Source organism: Phyllostomus hastatus, unplaced genomic scaffold, assembly GCF_019186645.2.
Source record: "Phyllostomus hastatus isolate PE091 unplaced genomic scaffold, TTU_PhHast_1.1 phas_scaffold_585, whole genome shotgun sequence".
Taxonomy (NCBI): Eukaryota; Metazoa; Chordata; class Mammalia; order Chiroptera; family Phyllostomidae; genus Phyllostomus; species Phyllostomus hastatus.
In genome coordinates, this window is record NW_025334037.1 from 17,361,126 (window position 1) to 17,385,357 (window position 24,232).

The 24,232-nt window shown below is 35.1% G+C and overlaps 1 protein-coding gene across 1 annotated transcript in view; it reads right to left on the reverse strand.

Annotated features, from left to right (window-relative positions):
• Positions 1-24,232, reverse strand: part of DCDC1 (doublecortin domain containing 1) — a 352,665-nt gene that overhangs the window by 285,233 nt on the left and 43,200 nt on the right. Inside the window, exon 6 of the mRNA XM_045825425.1 lies at positions 13,832-13,998. Coding sequence (XP_045681381.1) covers positions 13,832-13,998 — 167 coding nt within the window. The remainder of the gene's footprint in view (positions 1-13,831; positions 13,999-24,232) is intronic.

Below are 24,232 nucleotides of genomic sequence, written 5' to 3' on the forward strand. Positions count from 1 at the left end.
GGAACCCAGCAAGCCTGTGGCTTTAGTTCTGCTCACAGCTTTGTGTTTCTCTTCTACCTCCAGCTTATGATAATATTGAAGATATTTAACAACCTAGTACATCCCAGACACAAAACAATTACGGCATATGCCAGCTTAGAAAGGAGGGAGGGAGGGGGGAAGGAAGAAACGGAGGGAGAGGAGGAGAGGGAAGGAGAGGGGGAAGGAAAAGGGGAGAGGGAAGGAGAGGGGGAAGGAAAAGGGGAGAGGGAGAGAGGAAAGAAGGAATGGAAAAAAGAGAGAGAGTACATGGTGTCCGAAACTTTGCAATGCATCAAAAATGGCAGGACAAATACAGCGATGATTAAATTAATAGGCATTTGACATATTAAGTACAGTAAAATTTTAATACTAGATTCTAGGTGGTAGGAACATGGCGGTAGGTGGTAGGGTGCCCACTGAAAAATTCTTTCAACATTTCTGTGTGTTTGAAAAGTTAATAGAATATTCTGGAAATATCTGAATTTAAAAAACCATATTAAGTTGCATAGGATGGTATAGCCCTAATACTATACATTGCTAAGCTATAAAATCAATTTAGTAGGTACACAGCAGCATTTTGACATGCCTCACATGCAGTAAGGTTAAACCTTGTTTTGAACAACTCTTGTTTTATATACATTTGTGAAAGAGCATGTATATAATGCAATGTAAAATGTACTTTTTCCTGTAGATTATGATATGAACTATATTTTTTACTATGGATTCAGTCAAAGAAGTTTGAAAGCCATCAGTATAGAAGAGGCGTAAAGCTTCAAGTTCACCCCTGTAGGCCTCAAGGGGTTATAAGGAAAAGAAGAAAGAGGCAGGACAGGAAGTGCTGGGTGGATGGAAGAGGAGAGAGAGCTGAGACACACAGGGGTTGGACTGCTGTCTCCCACCGTTAGCCCAGAGAATGTCAGTGTTCCTGATAAGTTGAGGAGGAGATGAAGGACAAAAGGCCTGCATGTGGATTCCCACTTGATACCCTGGAAGGTGACTGTCCTGAGCCTGCCCCCTTCACCAACCTTGAGCAGAAGTGAGGAGGTGGAGCCATTGAGTATACCAGTGAAAGTGTGCAGGAGGCAGACAGAAGGCCATAATCTAGCTTTCTTGAGCTGTTTTCAGTTGGGGTGTGGACAAGACCTACAAATTCTCACATGGCCCCTAGGGGGAAAAAAAGGTAGCAAGACTGTTAGCAAAAAGCTACAAATATTAAGGGCCCAAATACCCACAAGTGACTGCACTGCGGAGGCTGTAGGGTGACCTGCTTAGGCCACGGGCAAGATGGAGAATGGGGTAGAAACCCAGTGAGAGATAAGCTAAGGCTAAAGCTTCAGGGGGCACTCCTGACCAAGCAGAAGGCAGCCAGCAGTTCGGGGTTTACCTCATCTACAAACCTCAGCAACAGACAACACCAGTGACGACTCAGTAGTTGGAGACCATGTGGCTCAAAGGACCTCTTGCCTTCACTATCCTTTCATGACACCATGAAAACTCCAAATATTTTCCTCACACACTACCTAAAAGAGTTTAGAAAACTATGTACTAACATTTTAAGTTGACATTTAAATTTTTATATCATTAGCTTGAAAACAGTTGCAATGGCTGTCTTTCCTGGCGTATTATAAATACTGACATTACTACATAAAATTTTTTTCTTTTAAATCTACCCAGTGAGATTAGATACCACAATAACTTTATATCAACCATCATCCATTTTCAAAACATATGGAAAAGCTCTTCTTTAACAATCAGAAAGGTTACACATTGTTTTTTTATTCTCCACTTCATATTTCTATCCCATTTCTTCCTTAACAGTAACATATATATAACAACAAGGAAAGATTCAGAGCCCTACAAGAAGTTTATGGCATTGGTTTTACCAAATGTCCCTTTGTTTGATCCCTGGACATTTTTACACGCCAGGAGGAAGCACCAGAATAGAGTCAGGTGAGTGAGAGGCATGCTTTGCCCCAGGAGGATGAGACACGGGAAAGGGCACGGGGCACACAGCCCCACTGCAGTCCCATTCTCAGGCAGAACGATTTTAGTGAAAAGTGCATAGGGGGTTCAGAAGAATCTAGTCATTCATTCCTTACAACTCCTCCCTCTTGCTCTTTGTGTACCTGTGGAGGAACAGCCCCGGCTGTGACTTAACCCCCTCTGCACCCGACAACCCCAGAGGACTACTTGGAGTGAACGCACAGAAGCGCAGGAATATGAGCATCTAAGCCTCTTTATCCAGAATGCTGAACATCACCTAGAAGAACTGATTAAATGATTCGCCCTGAATGAAATTTTGTTTCTACCTCCTCCCCGCCCCCCCCCCCGCCATGAGTGATACCTTGCACAAAAAGTCAAGTCAGATTTAGGCATCAGTTAAAAAATACTTCTTTGCATCTCTTGCACAGTGGCTGTGCGAATTTGCTTTCTAAAACATGTCTCCTTTTACTCTGGCACATGCTTTCCAAACTCAGTGACTTTCATTCCCCATTTACAGTCCTCAACTACTCTCGGATCTCAGATGTTTCAGTCCTGAGGTTCTGGAAGGAATTTTGGCCTCATTCTGAATGGGCCACAAATTTATACTTTTTCCTTACCCCAAATAAAGTTAGACATACAATCAAAGAGATGCAGTGGCAGAATCAAACAAAGACGACAATTGTTATAAAACTGTTCTCCTATCACCAAGCCATGCTACCTACACAGTTTATCCATTAACATTTTTATAAATTTGTAATTATCATAGAAATATAATAATTATGTCATGTTGTAAAGGGTTATTGATAGAGTTAATTTTAAGTATAATCATGTAGAATATACCAACTGGTTTCAAAATCCTCTTTTTTCACTCCTTCATTATTTAATATACTGTGAACCTCAAAAAACATGGGCCACTTTCAACCTCTGAGAAGACTTATCTGTACCCACTGGCCCTTACTTCCTCAGCATCTTTAACCCTATTCACTCTAGGATTTCATTATCCTTCAAAGGTCACCAATAATGTTTTATGCACCAAGTACTGGGTTGGCCAATCAGTTTGTTCTGTTTTAAAGTAAAATTAAAAGACATATTTTTCATTTTCACCAGTAACTTTATCGAACAATGTATTCACTGTTTTGTTCCACTACCTTCTGCCATGTCTCAGCCAACTTCGTAATTCCATTTTTCCAAAACTTTTTATCTTTTTGAGCAAAGAACTATTCCAGGTACCTTTTGCAGTCTTCCAGATAACTGAATTTTTTTCCATTAAGAGAATTTTGTAAAGACCGAAAGAAATGGAAATCTGAAGGTGCAGTGTCTGGTGAGTACAGTAGATGAATCAGAACTTCCCAGGCAAGCTCTGACCGTTTTTGCCTGGTCATCAGAAAACATGCGGTCTTGTAAAATCCTGATGGAAGATTACGCATTTTCTGTTGACTAATTCCAAATGCTTTTCTTGGAGTGCTGCTTTCAGTTGGTCTAGCTGGGAGCAGCACTTGTTGGAGTTGTTTGGTTTTCTGGAAGGAGCTCATAATAGAGGACTCTCTTCCATTCCCACCATATACACAGCATCAGCTTCGTTGGATGGAGATCATCAACCTGTGGTGTGGTTGGTGGCGGTTCACTTTGCTTGCCCCACAATCTCTTCCATGACACATTGCTGTAAAGTATCCACTTTTCATTGCCCACTACAATTTGTTTTAAAAATGGAATGCTTGCATTATGTTTATTTAGAGAATTGCATGCAGAATTACCATAAAGAAGGATTTTTTCATTTAACTTATGTGAAACATCAGAACAATTAACATAACCAAGCTGGTGCAAATGATTTTCAATGCTTCCTTTGGGTATTTTGAGTATGTTGGATATCTCTCCCGTGGTATCACATTGATTGTTCTCAATTTCTGTCTCGATTTGATCGCTATCAACTTCCACTGGTCTACCAGACTGCGGAGCATCATCCATTGAGAAATCTCCAGCATGAAACTTCACAAACCACTTTTGACACATTTGACACATTTGACACAGTCACAGCACCTTCTCCATACACTGCACAAATCCTTTTTTGCATTTCAGTTGTGTTTTTACCTTTCCAAAAATAATAAAGCATAATATGCCAAAAATGTTGCTTGTTTTCTTCCATCTTCAGTAGTAAAATGGCTGTACAAAAATTCACCAAGTTTGATAAGTTTTTTTTTAAATGCATGCTGATGTGAGAGCTGTCACAATACAATCTAACAAAATTGTTTCGAATGAAGTTAAAGAATACTAAGCACCACTAGAACCATCATATGGAAAAACTAAATGAATTTTTTGGCCAACCTAATATAACCTGATTGAAAATAATATCCTAGTCCCAAATTCATGCCATTGCCTATACAAGTTCCCTTTGCAAACCCTCCCCATAGTTCACCTAATGAAACACACTTAGCCCGCTCTCACAGCGAAAACAGCACTCTAGTCCCCTTACAACTTGATCTTGCTGTCTCATTCTAGACAAGTATCTTAATTGTCTTATCTCAAATATTAATTTAAAGAGGTATCACTTATATGTAGAATCTTTTAAAAAGTCAAATTCATAGAAACAAAGTGGGGGAAAAAGGGAAAGGTTGGTAATAGGGTAGAAACTTTCAGCTACAAGATGAATAAGGTCTGAGATCCTAATATAAAACATGATCCTCATAGTTGATGACTATAGCTAAAATATGCTGAGAGTAGAACTCAGATATTCTCACAAATATATATATATGATATATGTTGATTAACATATCATGGTGGGAATCTTTTCACAATATATACGTATGCCAAATCACCTCAATGTATACTTTATGTATCTTGCAATTTTATTTGTCAATTATACCTCAACAAAGCTAAAAAATAAATATAAAGATGAAAATGATGATGATGATGATAACTAATACCTCCTGACCACTTACTATGTCCCAGGCACTGTCGAGAATAGCTTCATACACATTAACTATTTAACCCCCACAACAACCCAGTGAGGTGAGTATTATTATCGCTGTTGTTCCACCCAGTGTCTATAAAATGAGAGGACTGGATTAGATGGCCTCCCAAGTTCACTTCAACTTTAAAATGATTTCATTCTCTTTTTCATTCTATGTTTAATCTTTCTTTTATTTAAGTCCCCATACAACATAGATTTTGTACCATATGTTTTTAGCACTTAATTATACACTGCAAAGTATATCTGCGAAGCGTATTTCCTAATAATTTCATATGTGTATGTTTTATCTCCAATAAAAGAATGTAAGCTTCCTAAAAAAAAAAAAGAATGTAAGCTTCCTAAAGTCGAGGTCTTGGATAGTTCTCCTACATCCTTCATCCTGGTTAACACACAGCCTGAGCACACAAGGAGTAATCAATACTTCATCATTGGAGATGATTTCTTTGGCTCTCTCAATTTTGGGGGGTGGGGGTGGGGGAGGTGGATGTTTCCTCACTAAACAAGAAAAGGTAAATTCAGTTAAATAGAATGACAAATAGATTGCTATAGATGACAAATAGACTGTGAGCTATATGAGTATGGGTTTTCCCCACTATTCTTTTGTTTGTTTTGCAAAGATTAGAGTATCTTATCTACCGGAGTACCTTGTCTACTACCCAACACTGAGTTAAATCCAGAACATGTTAAAAGAGCCTTTATTATTTTGTTAGCCATAAAATGTGGAATCCCATGCCAGATGTATAATTACGGCATCTAGACTGAATTTCTTCTTCCTTCTAGAATAGAACTGTCCAATAGAATGTTCAGTGCTGACGTGGCTATGGAGTGTTTGAAATGTGGATAATGGCATGGAGAAATTAAACTTTTTTATTGTATTTAATTACAATTAATTTAAATTTTAAACCCACAACAAAATGGAAATAGAGTATTAGACAGTATAACTCTAGATATAACTCAACTGCAGCTTGCCAAGGCTGAAAACTAGAATCTTTCCAGCGTGTTTTATTTCTGCTACCATTTTCTTCCCCACAACTTCCAGCATCTACTTGCCAGCGACATATGTTAAGTATTGATAAATAGACTCCTGCCATCTCCTTTTCCCATGCATAATTGACTTTGTTTAGGAACTTGAAATCCTTTTAAAATGTAACAGCATATTAATTATTTCTAAGAAATCATATAGAATTGATTTTCTGATATAGTTAATGAGAAAATTTGACTGAAGAGAGTAATAAATAAATGTCATTTTCATATTTTGTTACATATATAAAATATAAGCAAATAATGAATTATATTATTTAAAAATCAGCAATTTGTTGTTGTGATTGATGTATTCGAACTAGTGTTATTAACAACAGGTGAGAGGAAACCACTATATGTCTCTTAATAAAATAAAGCAAAGCAACAATTTCTAAAATGTTTACACTTAAGAGTCTCCCTTTCATCAACCAGTAGACAGCTTTAATAATCAAAGATTTTTAATTAACTTCCCTAGCCAGTGTGGCTCAGGTGGATGGAGCATGGTCCCATGGACCAAAGGTTCACAGGTTCAGTTTCTGGTCACAACATTTGCCTGGGTTTCAGGTTTGGTCTGCGGTTGGAACGCATTCGGGAGGCAACCCATGTTCCCCTCTCATCAATGTTTCTCTACGTTTCTCTCTCCCTCCTCTCTCTCTCTGAAATCACTGAGCATGTCCTTGGATGAGGATTAAAAAGGTTTTAACTAACAATCACTGAGAACATTGATTAATTTGAATAGAAAACTAGAAAACATGAGTCAGTCCTCAAGACAGTTGGTTCTCCTCCCCCTACAAATATGCCTTCAATACTGTTTTAGTTCTTCAAGGAAAAGGGAAAAATTCATATTCTTGTCCATTCACACAAACCTCTCAGTGAGCAGTATTGGTTGGGGAGGAGGGGGTGGCAGGCAGGGTACCCAGGATGTTGATGGAACACAGAGGATGTCAGGTGAAGATAGAATACTATGCCCTCTCTAACCAGCTGAAGACTCGGCATGATTGTTTTCTTGCAAATAATACCTGTGGGTGTTGAAATTGTTCGGAGAATCTATCAAACACACTCTTTCACTTTGCTGCTGTAACTCTATAAAATTTATTCTCATTTCAAAAGAGTCGTAGGCAATAATACCTGTAGGTGGTTGAGTAATTTAAAGAAAATTTGTCGGGTCTACTTTCACTTACTTTACCAGAACAATTCTATACTTACTGGAGGCTTTAAAATGCAACATTTTCTACTCAGTGTGATTAAAAATTTCAAAATAAGAGCACTTCCTCTAATGAAAGAGTTGTCTTAAACGTAAGTAGAGATAATATGCTAACTAGGATGTTTGAGGGCAAAACTTTGATCAGAAAAGGAAAATAAATGTTATAATCATTCCTACTTTTTACATTTATAAAAGTCATTCACATTTAGACATATGAAGAGAAAAATACCAAAAAGGAATAATATTAGAGAAAATGCATTACTAATACATTAATGCAAAATTATTGTTCTTGGTGAAATCTGAAAGCTGAGGTCTGGAAACTTAAAAAAGTTACCGACTCCAATCAAAACATTTGGGAGAATGAAAGTGATAATTTTCCCAGATCAGTTAACTTCCCTTACTGTTGTCTATATCCATATTAACTTTATACTAAGTACCATAAAACACTTCCATGTAGATTTAAATTGTTTTCTATTTATAATTGGCACTTTCAGCCACAAGTTCAGGGAGAGGAAGAAGTCAAGAATACTTAGTTTAAGAATGTATTTTCCATACCAGTTCATTCAAAATATTATAAAATTAAATGTTTTCAATTAGAAGTATTGATTTAAAGACAAAGACATACTCTTGCATAATCCCCAAATGGAATGTACTGGTTGAAATTATCATAATCATGTTGTGAAAGACTATCCTCTTCTATAATTACTTTAAAATAGCATTTTTAAGATAAGTTGGCTTTTATTTTTAGGAGTACTTAATATTAATCAATATAATACTTTGAATTCAAAGCTACCAAACTGAGATGTAAATAAAATGCCCTGTTTTATATAACTGAATTATGACATTAAAAAAGAAAAACCTTTAAGTTCAATCTTTTTATGAAGTGACTTATTTAATAAATAGTTTTTATAGTAAAAAGTTCAATTTGAGCTGGAGATACATATTTGACATTTGGTAGTATAATTATAAATGAATTCAAGAAAATACAGATTTGAAAATTTTTCTCATGACTTAAACATTTCTAAAACAAATCAAATGAAATGTCCCATGAAGATAAATGTGTCAAATATTAATAATGGAAAATAAACAGTATTTCAATATTATTTCTTGTTTTATCTCATTGTCAGCTTTTTTCCCTTTGTAATAATTACTATGCACAAACTCTAGATGGCAATATTGCACTTACTGTACTTTCAAGGAAATTGTCACAGTCGGTCCCCGCACAGCCTCTTTATCAACATTTTATGTGCCACGGATCTATAGCCTCTTATTATAAGTGTAATGAAGCAGAAGTTATTGAAGCGTTTTATTGATTGCTCAGATCACAAGTTTACTGCCATACTGAATTGGCACCTTACTCGCTGAAGCAAACTGCTGACACCTTTTTTAAAAAGTGACAACTACATCTATTTCATGACCAGAAATCCATTTTCATCTCTATCAAGACAAGAATGCAATTTTCACTTCATTTAACTGATGTTAGGCCTGCTCAAAGCATGACACTTGGAAAAAGACACAAGTTTAAGGTTCTTAAAATACTTCAAGTAACTAAAATGCAGCTTGGTTTCAGGGGGAAAAATGCAACTATCACTCAGATCTACAAACAACCTAACATTCTAAAAAATTACTGAACAGAACCTGCAAAAGTAGATTTCCTTTGGAAACATTTGAATACTACTTTAATGTTTTTAATAATAAGTCATATTTATATACTATAGTTTTGTTCCAAGGTATCAGAGGACATCAAGAAGTTCAAAATTGAAATATTTGGGGGGATTGCCCCAAAAAGGGTGAAATCAAGAAAACAGCCCGATTTTTAATGTACATGGAGATGGGAATCTAATGCAGAGCAAGTGGCTATAGTTAACAATATTGTGTTACCTACTTGAAAGTTGCTGAAAGAGTGCATCTCAAATGTTCTCACCACAAAAAAAGTAATTCTGTGAGGTGATGGAGGTGTTAACTAACTCTACTGTGGCAATCATTTCACAGTACATGTGTATCAAGTCATTACATTGTATCCTTGAACATACACACTATTCTATGTCAATTATTTCTCAGTAACTCTGGAAAAAAGTAGCTGGTATATTAAAAAGAGTATATAAAAATAAAATAGAAATAGTTATTATTTCAATAATGTAAATAAAGACTAATAAATGATTTTCATTGATCTAAAACACAAGACAATCTAAAAAGGCAAACTTTCAACACTTTCTTACAGAAAATTAAAATAGTAAGATTCTTTTAAAAATACATTTTGCAATAAACAAATTCTGTTTGCACTAAATGTAATTCAAGTATATTCTGAATAGTAATTCCATTCTCAATAGAATTATATTTTATTATTGAGTTGATATCTAAGTATCAAATTTACTGAAAGTATATGCAAAGCAAACCAACACTAACTTATAATTTTTTTAACAAAAGCTAAGGGCTTTGATAGAGGTTACTTTCATGTAATAATAAAGTAAATATCAGTTTTAAGCTGAAAAATCAATATATGCTGAAGTTCTCTATTTAATTATAAAGTTATAGTTCAGTTGCAGTTTAAAAAGTGGAACCTAATTTTGAAATAGATTTAATGTCTGAGGTTTTTAAACTCAAAATACCAAATATGGAAAATTTAGAAATAGCATATAATAGCATTCACATATGTACCTTACTTAAATTGATAAACAAAGCAGCATATACCATAATAATTTAAATCACTTTGGCAGAAAATCATACTTTTTAACAAAATTCATAACTGATGATCTATTAGAAATAGCACAGTTATGTATTTCCAAATTAAAATTATAAAAATAAAACTGAAGCTTCAGATACAAATGGAAATTGACATTTTTCTTATATAATGCCAAAATTTTGAAAATGCCCCAAGATTGTCAGAAATGTTTGAGATTTTTTAAATAATCAAACAAGGTAAAATTTAATTTCAGAGTTGATCATTTCTTTCCAAAGAGCTGAACATTAGAAGTAGGATTAAAACTTCCTCAAGTTTGCTTATGTCTTACCTACCAAAGGGACTGTGATTTTTTTTTTCATAATTAAGATGGTAGTTGTTAAGATACTACAGTTAGATATTCTTTGTTTCCCTCTGAATTTCAGAAATCACTATGCAATCTGTAACAGCTATTAGGCTATCCTGTAAACACTTTACATGATTAAAACTATATTGTTTATGTGCTCTCCTAAAAACTGGTATTTTAAAAGAAGAGTGCTACACGTCCAATACATAAAAAGTTTCCAAGAATTCTGTTGGCTGGGGAAAAAAAATCAAAGCCGTATCAGAATTGGGAAGACATTTCCAGAAATGCATGTATCCCTAAAATCTCGTTTGTTCTAAAGATCAGCCATCCCGAATCATTATTTCTATAGCCTCCTGGCACGGTTCCATGGACTTGCATGCATCTCTCCAGTGTTTCTGCACAGACTGACATATATTTTGTTTACTGACAGCAACTAAAAGCTCTATGTAGGATCATAAATAAAGAAGATCATGTTTAAAAATCACTAATATCATTTTAAAAGGTAGTGCAGGCTTGTGTTTTGGCCTCTGTTTGGCTGTGTTAGGCCTATGAATGACAGCTTCCCTGCTTGAAGCACACAGAAAGCACAGCCTTCCTCATTCACTGACAGGACTGTGGCCTTTTCACACGTTCCTTCCACAGCAGTGTTTGTCCCCAAACACTGGAACTCGACACAATGGCATTCCTACTTCAACACCCCCACCAACAGCACCGCTACGGAACCAGAATGCTAATGAGACGGAACGGGCCTGTCTCTGAAAGTGTTAACTGCATTTTATAGGAACTCATTTATGCTACTTCAAAAATTACCAATTAAACAGATTCTGCTTAGCTCTGAGCAATTTCTAAGATGTTTCCACTTTTAAGAAAATAAATGTGAAAATGTAAGAGTAAGTGACTTTATGCTGTACTAAAAATATCGCATTTTATATACAGGAATCAGTATTATTTAAGACCACACTAATGTAGTGGGCTTAACGTAATTCAGTTGCATGCTATAATAGCCAAGTTAAAGTTAAAATTTAAAAATGAATAAGTTCATAAATATAAAACCAGTGGCTCCGACTTTTCTTTTGAAGCTGTATCATCACAGTTTACTCAACAAATTTCCAGTGGACATTCCAAAACAGCAATTCAAAGTCTACAGTCTTTTGACAGAACCCCAGGGAAACAATATTGCTGTTTTTATATATGACCTGAGAAGTGGAATGAATGGAAATGGCATTGAGAGTTCGTATAATCCTAGAGTTTATAAGCTTAGATTCCTGAAGGAAATAGTAACCATCATCCATCTCCATTTTGCCTATCTAATGATTCCTCAACACAATCTTTTATAAAGCTAAATAGAAAAGGCTGTCCCTAAGGTCAAATGAAGTAAATGCAGTTCAAATAAAGTTCATTAATGCTGAGAAATATTTGCTAAGAAGTCCTACTGACAAATAAAGCTACTGCCCAGCTTAACACTTAGCCACCGATGACCTGATAACCGTACCACTGCAGTGACTTTTCTAAACATTGCAAAAATTTTCGAGCCAGTCATACTATAACAATGCAAAAGAGACTCGAGAATACATGTAATTGAGAATATCTAAAAGAAATAGAAATTTGCATGAAATGCATACTGTGCAAATATCTATTTCTTTTTCTCCACTTTCATATTTTAAAGTATAACTTAAGTAACATATTAAAACTACTGGGTACAAAGCTTTAAATGTAACAATTCAGTGAAAGGAAAAAGGTATCTTTAGGAATGGCAAAGAAGGTATGTTCTTATATATTTCTAAATTTAGCATAATGTTCATGATATAGACAATTTCAGAGATGTTAAAAATGTTAATTTTGTTCATATTTACAAGTAATGTTTATTTTAATAAAATATAGTTTTCATCAATTTTGAGTCATAAAAAGACCTTTCTATTCAAAACAGTAATTCTTAAAGCATTTTCCTTTCTCACAACACACAGAACACTTTTCAATCTCATACAACTGTTTATCTCTATTTAAATTTTAAATGTTTAGAACAATGGAAGAAAAACACGCCATAACTACTTTCTGAGCTGTTTTTTATCTTGAACACCCTCACTTTTAATAAAATTTATAAAATGTTAAAGTTTTTTTTAGATTTGATGTAAACAGTGCTTTTCTTGCATTGGATGATGGCCTCACGTTTCCTTTAACATTAAATAATTTTAAACGGAGTAATTAGTGGAATCAAACTATTTAATATCAAATAAGTGATTGCCATTAGATTGGTAACAATCCATTTTATAATATCATTTAATCATGAAGGTTAAATAATATTTTAATATTGTACAATATTAAGTACGATACCATAAAATATATTTCACACTCGTTTTTAGATATATCAGCTTAACAAAGTATATAAAATAAAATAAAGCACTTCCCAGACAAGGTCTGAAACAAAACTTTGACAAGGGTTCAAAAAAATTAATTAATTAAATAAAATATGATTGGATTCTTTTTTATATTATTTTAAATAGTCTTCTTTATGATAATTATTAATCTCATTTATAGATTCACTGATATTTATTAACTAGGCAAACCAATTGCATTTTGAGAATTAAAGTTTCTCACAGGAAGCTGTTTTATACTAGCTCTGGACACCTTACTTCAACAATTTCCTCATCGATACAAGTTGCTCTTTTCCAAACCAGACAGCAGGAGGTGCTGTGTGAACACTGAGATTGAGTCCCATTCCCGCCTCCCCTCCCCCTGCACACAAAGAATAATAACATGATGCTTTCAAAATACTCATTTTTCGGCAGCCTGTGACCTGAGATAATGAGTCCAGTTCTAAACTGAAACCTCCCAGTTAGAAATGTAAAGCCTAGCTCTTATTTAACATGGTAAAGTGTATTCTTAAGACTAAATTCAAAGAGGATTCTAAAAATATGGGAACTCCATTTTTATTTTGTAAAGGGTATCAATCATTCTGCTTTGCCACATGAATTCTACTTTAAAATAAGTCAGAGTCCCTGTAAATAGTTATAAAAATATCAGAGTCTTTACATATACACAATTATCGAATAAATACTTAAAAGGACAAAATTTACTTTAACCTAATTCAAATACATGAATTCTATTTCTATACTTTTGGATTTAGAAACATACAAATGAAATAAGCATGAATGAGCTAAGTTACTCTTGATGTGAAGTTAATTTTTCATTTCATTTCCCAGAATACTATTAGTTATATTTTAGCCCAACTTCTACAATAGCAATTTTGATTTCATACTGGGGGCAGAAAACGCTGAACATTTAAACCTTCAAATGACTTAGGAGCCATTCACTTTCTTATTTAAAGTAACTGTCTATAGAATTTCCACATAAGAAGTTGCCTTTGCTTTGCACAGTATGTAACAAGAACAGATGAGACATATGACATCCCATACCAAAAGACAGATACAATTAGCCCCATTATTGTTGGCTTTGAGATTACAGAAGAAGCATTTTGGCTCCCTAACGAGCACTGAGCTCACAAAATACATGTCACAGTTCTTTTATGACACGACGCCAATCACTGCCTCTATACAATCAAGTACATTTAAAAACACATAATAAAGCAGCTTTCAAAGAGGGATGACTCACCTGTTTATAATATTTTTTTGCAGACTTTAAACGTTGGTACAAGGCCAAAAGAACTCCTTGGATGTACATCTTAGCTCCTGAGGGGCTGAAACCTTCTCCCTTAGAGACCCAAACTGGTCCCCGCAAAGGTGTGATGGAATTTTGCAGATATTTTTCAAGCAGAGGAACTATGCAGGAAAAAGGGGAAATAGATTCTTTTGACCCAACGGAAATACACTGCCTGGAGCACAGCCCCAGTACCAGAGATAACTCTTAACATCTATTATTTATATCTGACCTAGGTTACGTCTTAGAGAGGCAATTCCTGCATTACTAGTGGCCACCATGAAGGGTGTATTTATATTGAGACACCCCCGTGCAAGACTCATAAGCTTTGTGAGCACACCTGAATAGGTCTGAAGTGTGCCTAACTAGCTGCGCGGAGTGTCATGGTGTGCACTGATTGCCTTATCTTCTCATTTATCACAGATGAGTTGGAACCAACCTTGCTGAAATCTACTTGCATTGTCCTGATAAAATTGTAAGATCCTTGTTGTCTCTGTGTACAGCTTCCCGTAGAGGAGCCTTTATACCTACCACATCACATCTGGAAATTATTCATAAAATATAATACACACCTTTATAAGACATCCTTACTCAACTCTTCATGGCTATTGCTTAAATAACCCACAAAATGGGGTAGTAAGGCTGTTTAAAAGTAAAGGGAAGAATCTTAAGCAAGCATTTTATCATAGCTTTTTGTTTTTAAGTTTGTAGGGTATAAGCTAGTCAATGATTTAGGAATGCTATTCCAGCATGTGCTTTGTAAACAGAAGATATTTACTTGCGGGCCTGTATTGCAACATCCATATGTACTTGACAGACATGTTTATACACTTTTTCACACGATTAGCTTATGAAGTCTTTCTAGTGTAAAATAGTCAAATAACATGGCAGCTAGCTAACTTTTATCAAGATTTAATTTCCCTCAGAAAACCAGAAATAAAGAAATAAAAAAATAGGCACATTTGGGAACCCAGAAAAATGAAAGGATATTATTTTTTTAATTTGGTCTTTACTGAAGTGTATACATGGGACACAATGTAAACATATAACACAACTAACTACATGGCCTGACTACATTATTCAGATCCGTGTTTTTACTAAAAAAGAAATTAAGGAGATCATCAGCAAAGAAGACAGGTCCATGCCATTGGTTATGTTATATGTTGCATATTTTATGTAGAGAGGCCTAGCGTAGCAATCTGGAAATTGAATTACAATTAGGTTCAGCAGAGCTGCTGAGCCACTGAGTTATGCAAATGGCCTTTGCTACTGGTATTCTGCTGATTTTTGTTCTTAGTAAAAAAAAGTTCTGCATTTTATGGCACCAAGTTCTACAACTCTCTACCAAAGCACAATTTAAATTCTTTCTAATATATTCAACACTAAGGAGAATACTGGAAACAGTTTAAGGTTTTCAAAAACTACTATAAATAAAGGTGAAAGGAAATTATGGCCCAGTGACTATTTAGACATCTTCAGATATGAGCATGAAATCCACTCACTCAGTCTAAAACTAAATTCCTAAAATTCATATATTAAAAGCACTCTTACACTCTTAGAGTAACTGCTTTTCCCTATAAATTTTATAACAAATGCCTCAAATTTTTTAAAATGTAAGATCACATATATTATAAAAGAGAAAAAGCAATAAGAAACTTATTTTCAGAATAATAACTTTAATCTTTCAAAAATATATAATATAAATCAATCTTGATTATAATTTTTCTAAGGAAACCTAGCTGCAGAATTATCAGTGCTTTTAGTTAACTGCTACAACATTCATATATTTTAGCTTTTAATTTGTACACTTTTAATTATTGGCACACTCATTGAATCTAGCGAAGTTTTGAACATGGAAAGGCATACATAAATAGTTGTTAAATTGAAATTAAATTAAAAAATTAAGAAATAGATAATTAGCTTGGATAATTTATATCCTAGATTTAATCTTAAATTTAAACTTGAGAAAGTTTTATCAGATTCTCTAGACTTACAGCCTTATCCATCTATGCTTGTCACAAAATAACTTTTAAATTCTTTGTCAGTTCAAGGGATTCCAAAGAAAAATTTCATAGATCTTCTAACACAAAACTACTTTTTTCAGAGTTTGTGCCTTCCATAAGATTTAAGGGAAAAAAATACAGCTTTAGGGAAAAAAGCCCCCCAAATTATATCAAAATGCAAACTGTGTCAGAATTGATACTGGATGGAGAACAGCTCCCATGCTCCACATGATTTATGTAATTAGGAATACTATGGAAACCAGAAACAGCAAAGCGAAGAAAGCAGTATTCACAAGCAGGTTTTATAAGGGACTTCAGAATCTGCTCTGAACTTCTTGAATAATCTGTTCAGTATTCCAGAATCTCCCTGCTGGAAGCAGGGTCCTCATTATAACCACAAGAGTGCTAATAAAGGTTAGCCTCTGAACTAGGGATTAGAAGGCTCTTTCTTTTTGGAAGCTGCAAACTAGTAACTTTGATGATCTTCTTGAAAAGAAAGACAAAGCACACTCCAAGAACAATGTTTCCACTAACTAGGAAGGTATAGAAAACATAAGAAAATGATACGCCTAAGTACTTAGAAAGGAAGTATAAATTATCTTAATATACTGAAAAAAATTGCAAAAATAAAATTTATTAACCAGTTAAAGGACTCTCCATAAAAAAAAGAGAAGCATTGGCCTAACATGATAGTTATAAAGTATAATAGAAAAATTGATTTGAAAAATTCACTTGACTTTTCAATCCCAACTACAGATTTTAAGGTATAAATTATTTTTTAAGCATTTTAGTGGCTATTTATAATATTCTATGCCAAAGAAGACTCATAGTGTTCTTAACCAATGATTTTCTCTCTTTCCTGTACAGTTCTCCTTTTCCCTGTTTCTAAAGCAAAATTTCATTCTGTTAAAGAAAAGCATCACATAAAGATTTACAAGAAAAAAGGACAATGATTTAGAAAAGATCATAGATACTTTTCAACCTTGGAAAAAGTGTAAACCAAGATGTTTCTATGAACTAGCAAAACCCACTTTATATCTTTATCCACATATAGATATAAGACTACATGTACATAGATCTATCTATCTGTCATCTGTCTACATGTCTTTCCCAGAGAAGGAACTTCAGGGCGTTGTTTTCCAAACCAAGAGCATCTCCTTCCAACTAACGCTTCACTCAGGAAGGTGAGCTGGCCCCTGTTACCCTGTTTCCCTTTCATACCTGTGTGCCTGGCTACGCAGAGCATTTCCCCTTATGTTTGAGGCCTTTCTTAGAGGTGTCCTACCTATTTCCTCCTATTTACATAAACTTTGCTTTTCTCTAATTTCAATATTTTCTTTAAGCAAGACCAAACCATTTTTTATCAGATAAATGGTTTAGAAATTAGTAGATCAAATGGAATCATTCCATTGAGATCATTTCCACCACTGGAAAGGTTTGAAGTTACTGGGATGATCACTTTTTACCCATTTTGTTCATGCTCCTTATGACTAAGGGGAAATCTGAAGTTAACCCAATAGTTCTAATGGATTTGGAGTTAAGACTGAGGATGCTGGGTAAATAAATCATATGACCAAAAAAAGTAACTTCACTAGAGAGATGATGACATTTTTCAGTTTGGTAAAAGCAATGCCCAGCGAGTGACTATTGGATGAATAAATATAGCCTAGATACACGGTGGATAGTCTTTTAGGTAAGTTTTAGGACCATGAATCCAGCTATGCACAATCACTTCATATTTGTAACTTCACTTCGTATGATCTAATGAAAATCTGACCAAAATTTGACAAGTAAATGAAAATATACCAGAATTTTGAAGCACATTTATGGTATGTATGATTGTTTTATTTTAATTGTCCATATAAATTATTTTGAAGAAAGCCCTGGCTGGCGTAGCTCAGTGGATTGAGCGTGGGCTGGGAACCAAAGTGTCCCAGGTTCGATTTCCAGCCAGGGTACATGCCTGGGTTGCAGGCCAGAATCCCCAGCAACCGCACATTGATGTTTCTCTCTCTCCCTCTCCCTCTCTCTCTATCTCCCTCCCTTCTCTCTCTAAAAATAAATAAATAAAATCTTTAAAAAAAAATTATTTTGAAGAGTAGGAGGGAAGACATAAGAGGAAAACAAAATGATCTGGTAATGAAGCATTAACTAACTACACAGGAGAAGGCCAGCAGCCTGTATTTAAAAAGTTCCTGGGAAATCCTCGTGTGCTTTATTCTACCCTGTCATAAACCATGCTACTATGGGAAAACACATACGATGAAACTTCAATAACGTAGACTTACTGTTAGAGTAAGGTCGAAATAGCTATTTTAAATGATAAAGATAATTCCCTCTAAGAACTCCCAACACAATGAGTTCAAATGCTATTCATAAGAAAATAAACTCTTCAGCCTCCAGGCAGACCTTATATTAAAACCATTTTATCGTTGATAAGAAGCTTGAATGTATACGGATTTATAATGGCACGTAGCAAAGATTTTTGACAAGGAACCGAAACTCCCTCTAAAGGGAAACCACAATGCTAGTGGAACTGACCAAACAGATGCAGACTGGAATCACCCGTCAAGGTCTACGCCTCGGGAATATACCCCTCCCTCCGACATCTTACTGTAACAGGGACACTTCATATACTACATTTGAACCTATCACAGAAAGCTGAAAAGATGAGTTTTTATTATAGTTTCAAAAAGCACTGGATATCATTAAAGGCTTCAATAACCTGCTTCCAATTATAAATTAAAATTTGTCAATTAAATACCCACATCATAATTTATGCGATACTGTCGTTTTCACATTTCAGGCAGATGCGTGAGTCTGTGGGGAAAACGAAACAGCACTGCCCAGAGCACGGTCACCTATAAAGCAACTTCCATACGCCCTGCCACCGGAAGTTTTAGGTCTCAGTCTCAAAAACACACCGCTACTGTTAGCAGCAGCACGTCTTTGGGAAATTTCCCACCAACTGGACTGGAATTTATTTTTTAAATGAAGTTTATCCAAAAAGTCTTTTTTTTTTAATAAAACATAGTGAGTTTTTCAAAGATGCTCAGATTTGAGGGCTTCCCATCCAGAAAGTGTGCCTGGAGGGACCCTGAACTAGTGTCAAGGTGTGCACGCACATTAATGCTCCTTGCCCTGCTTTGGGTAATAGTTGGAAAACTCCAGGTCCCAGAGCAGCCAACAGGCACCACTCAGCCACATGGTCTGCTGGGAAGATTGAAAGATGGAGAGCATACTGTCTCGTATGTTGCTTGATTTAGATCAGTATATTTTCATTCAAACAAAACTAAACTAACAGCTGCTGTGTACTTTTGTTTACATGCTATATGTCAAATCTTATTGTCTCTAAGGTACTTACGAGAAAAGATTTAGCAGTCGTTCTCTTAAATACCAGTGCCTACCCAAATTTGGATTTTTCCTCCACTGAACAAAATGACAAGCACAAGACGGCTGTACTTAGAGCGATCTTTCACAGCTGCTTTAGTTTTGCAGTGATCCTATTAAACTGACGGGATATTGCCTGCGGGGTCTACAGCACTATAATACTTCTGTAAGAGACATTGATTTGTATCATAGGATCAAACAGAACAGGGATGCATCAGGGAGAAGAATTTCACAGGTCACATTGTTTTTACCTGAGTAAAATATAATTTATGCAGTGCGACCTTTACAGGACACCTGGTTATTTTAATTGCCGATGAGTGGGTGAACATTGACACTAGGGCTTAGGAAGTATGAAATCTTAGGAATTCTCTGTTTTGAAAATGCAGCCTGAGTCATGTCTTTTCTTAAACTGAACGAAGTAGCTGTGCATTAAATATGCTGGCACATCTTCTGCTTGAGCAAGTGGACCGAAATGGTGTGAATTGTTAATGCCTTGCTGCTTTGGTTCACGGCTTGTGATTGATCATTTGTAACTATATCTACTCCTTGTTCCATGAAATCAAGTATGGAGTAATGGGTTCATCAGATTTTGGGGTTAAATTGAGAGTGAAGAGGTACTGTGTGTGGAAATAAGAGTTGCCATGTTCAGGGCTGGCCTTGTAACAGCATGGAATCTAAAGGCGATATTCAAAACCACTTCACTCATCATACGCTTACTGATTCTGAATAGGGCCCATTTGCAGGGGACATTTGGTAGTTTTCCAATACGCTTTATGCCTCTTTCTACTTCCACCACCGTGCACATCTTTTTCCATCCCCCCAGTAGCGCACTGGTGGAACGGGTCAGCATACACAATTCATTGATTTAAATAATTTGATTTATACAAATAGAAATGAGCTAGGATTCTATTGTCTGAGTCTTGCCTTTCCCTTCAACAAAAATAATAGTGTGTGTGTCTTGAAAATACAAGTATTCTGTGGACTCAATTTTGGGGGCATTTAAAACATTTGATATGTAGTAGTAATGTAAAATAACTTAATTCAATTGGTACATGTACATACTTAAGGTTGCTTAAAGGAATGTTGAGAATTAGTCATACCTAATCTATTTTTGTATCTATGGTCTATACCAATACATAACAATTGAATATATATGACTTGATTTTGGACGTTAAAGCTCTTTAAAATTTAGAGTACTATCTTAGAGTTAGTTTTGGAAAGTATAATGTATGAACCATAACAAATATAACTAACAAAAATTGGAAGGCCTTTAGAAATGTCACTGTATAATTGCTTGGTATAATAAATGACACATTTTTACATTATTATTTTTTATTTTTATTACTATTCAGAAAATCTTAACACAAACTGTATCAACTGAGGAACAAATTAACTTTTGACCCAGTAGGAAATGTTGTAATTAAAAACTTTAATTTGTAATTAAAAACTTTAAGTTGTAATTAAAAACTGTTGTAAAACAAAAACAAAAGCAAATATACTACATATTACAGTTACATATGTAACTTACAGTCAAAAGCAAGCTAATTGTAAAATGTCTCAAAATTCTACTGTTATATTATAAAGTCACAATTAATACAAATGTAAAAAGTATGTCTAGACCCCTTCCTTTCTTCCTTTCTCCCTTTCTCCCTTCCTTCCTTTTCTTTCTCCCTTCCTTCCTTTTCTTTCTTCCTTCCTTTCCTTTCCTTTCCTTTCCTTTCCCTCCTTTCTCTCTTTCTTTCTTTCTTTCTTTCTTTCTTTCTTTCTTTCTTTCTTTCTTTCTTTCTTTCCTTTCTGTCTCAAGAGCAGGAACCATGATAATACCTGACATACACACACCTAATTCAGAGAGACCTAGGAGTCAGATAATGTGGGCACAGCTGTTTTGACCTCCTTGGATGCAAATATTAAGTAAACAGATTATGTATATTTAAAAATTTTATTTAGGATATAAAATACATTATGTCATGAAAATTTATATATTCAATGTAATAAACTAAAAAGTCTTAATAATTTCAGCAATTCCAATAGAGGGTTCCTTCCTCCTTGCGATTTATTTCTCCGTGTTTGTTTCACAAAAGTAGAATCTTCTTGAATTAGCATTTCATACATTTTTGGTATAATACATGTTTGTCTATGATTTCATCTTTCTTCTAACAACTCGTAGGAGGAAGAAAACTAATCTCTGCTAAATCATGTTATTTTACAAGGAGAGCTTTGTAAAAAAATTGTTTTTAACATGTAGTAACAATTAGATTGTTTTCATTGGCAATTATGCTTAATATTTTTTATAATGAGCTTCTAAGACCACAGAGAAGTCATTGAAATCGGAGTGGAATGTTTGGTATCAGAGTCCAAAGACTGGGGAACAAGAGGTATAGAAACTGGGAGCTAGAAAGACAAACTCAAGGAGAAGAGGAAAAGAGCAGGGACTTTGCTTAAAAAAAAACAAAAAACAAAAAACAGAAATCCTGAAGAAAGTTCAGCTCAACAAAACCTAGAAGAGATGATCATATCTTCATGAATATAAAAGAAAGTATATGTTTTAAAGACTTCAAAAGGGACTTTGTAATGCATTAAAAAGTCTATGAGCAGATCAGATTGTTTTGTGAATGTTCGTATCACACAAATCTGCGTTCACATATTTACTAAAAGATGACAGTTATCCAATTATAATGGAGTCTCTAACTGCCACTAAAAAGAAAAAAAAACTTTTTAAAATCAAGCTTTAACAAACGTCTTAATATTCTCTATAAACCAAAGAGGAGAAATATAAATCACTGGTTACTTAGCATTTTCTGTTTCTGTCCAAGCAGCCAGGGCACCTCAACCCTGATGCCTGGACAGCACTGAGGGATGTTGAGGTCCATGTCCCAGGAAGCCTGACACCAAGGCAAGGGCACAGGCAGCTCACTCCCAGGGAGGGTCTGAAGACTTGTGAACAGCGTCTTTCCTGCACAAAAGTGCTCTTAACTCGCTGCCTTTGTACATACCAGTTCTTCCTGAAGAGACTTAAGGGCTGATTAATAACCACGAACACGGGCATCCTGCAGCAAGACACTCAAGTCGTTATATCTCATAAAATCTGAGGAATAAGGTATATGGGAAAGGGATCCAAGAATTGAAGGGAGGCAGATAAACTTAAAGATATTTATCCATAAATTTGGTATTATTCCCTGAAAAGTTCTGGGACAGATTATAAAATGAATGGTTTGTGAAGTCTTAGAAAAATAAATAGTAATCACTGGGACCCAACATGGGGTAATTTACATATTAAAGGAATATTTAATGAGCATGGAGGGAGACTCTTGGGAAAATTCCCTACATGGGTCTTGAGATCACCAATACCAGCATATAACTATTATTTCTTCCAGTGGGAAGCAGGTCCCAACAGAATGTAGCTAACATCTATTGTCCTCAAGCAAGGTACTACTAAATCTGTACGCCTCTTCCCAGATAAATGGGTGTTCTGCAGCAAGGCAGGAGAACATTGAGCATCTGCAAACCTCCTGGTTAAGTCCCATATAATCTATGACTGTTTGCTATTAAACATTCCAATTTAGAAATGACAGAGAAACATGTTGCTTAATACCAAAACAAGGCAAAAGAAAGTTATGACTGGGTGCTGCCCTGAAGAAAGCAAGAAAAGGAATCTGAACAAATACACACACACACGGAGTTGTCCCTGAGGGGGCTAAACTGCATGTACAAGGCTATACACACTTCTGAGTTGCCCACCCTTAGCTAAGAAAGTAATGCCATTTCCAGGGCCCAGCCTATCTGGACCATCACAGAATCCCACTTTTAGCAGAGCAGGAGCAGTACTAGAAGTACAGGAATGGTACCAGGCATTTTTAGGGCATAAAAGGAGAGGGAAGCATTTTGATTAAGCTCTTTCTCAGTGTTCTGAATTTGAACATCAAAAGAAATCTAAGTTTAATGTTTCCCAGAGAAGGGCAGCATCCCTAATTAGTATGCCATTTTATAATATCTACTGTATTTATTTAGATGCTGTTAATCTCTGGATGACAGACTAGTATCTGAAAGACCTTGGCAGGCTAAATTACTACATAAAAACCTTATAATTAAAAATTTAGCAGGAACAAATATATAGAGTTCTATGATCATATCTAAAAATCAGCTGTAGTATAAGTACAGGATAAGGAAGACATAGTAGCTTAAAAGCAAATTATGAGCAAAAACGGGGAAACTTTGGTTGACTTTAAGATCAATATAGGTCAACGATATCAAGTGTGTAGTAGAAATAATAATGTAACTGTAGATTATAGGATGACCTGAAAAAAGAAAGAGGGTTGGATTGCTTTACTGGTCATTGATTGACTTTGGAAATCATGGACAATGTGAGGCCCCACGAAGAGGAAGACCAAAAAAATTAAAAAGAGGGAACAGAAAAGAGGGAACAGCTTGATGAGGGTCCAGTGGAGTAGGTATAGAGACTACACATATTTAACCTAAAAAAGACTTAAATCATACATGTTCAAATAGTTGAAAGACAACCATAGACTCGAAATTAATTTGTATTCTGTAATTCCTGAGGGCAAAGTGGGGACAAATGGTAAATGTTTAAAAGAACAGGTTTCAGAGAGCTATAAGATACTTTAAAATAAAAAGAAATTAGAGCTGTCAGAAATGAAAGGAGCAATGACTGGAGGAACACTTGTTCATTGTTGTGAAATATACATTTGTTGCCTTAAGTTACTAAGTTTGGGGGTAACTTGTTGCACAGCAATGGATAACAAACACAGATTCTGGAGAGCAGGTAGTGTAGTATATTCCATCATTATTCAAAATATTTGCTGCCTTTCCCTGAAGGAAAATTATACAATACTTCCCCTCTATCCACGTCAGGCTTAGCCATGTATGTGACTTTCAATGGCCGTCCCTGTGGTAGGATTATTCACCCCTTATAATAAGGAGATGATATGTGACTCGCTTTTACCTA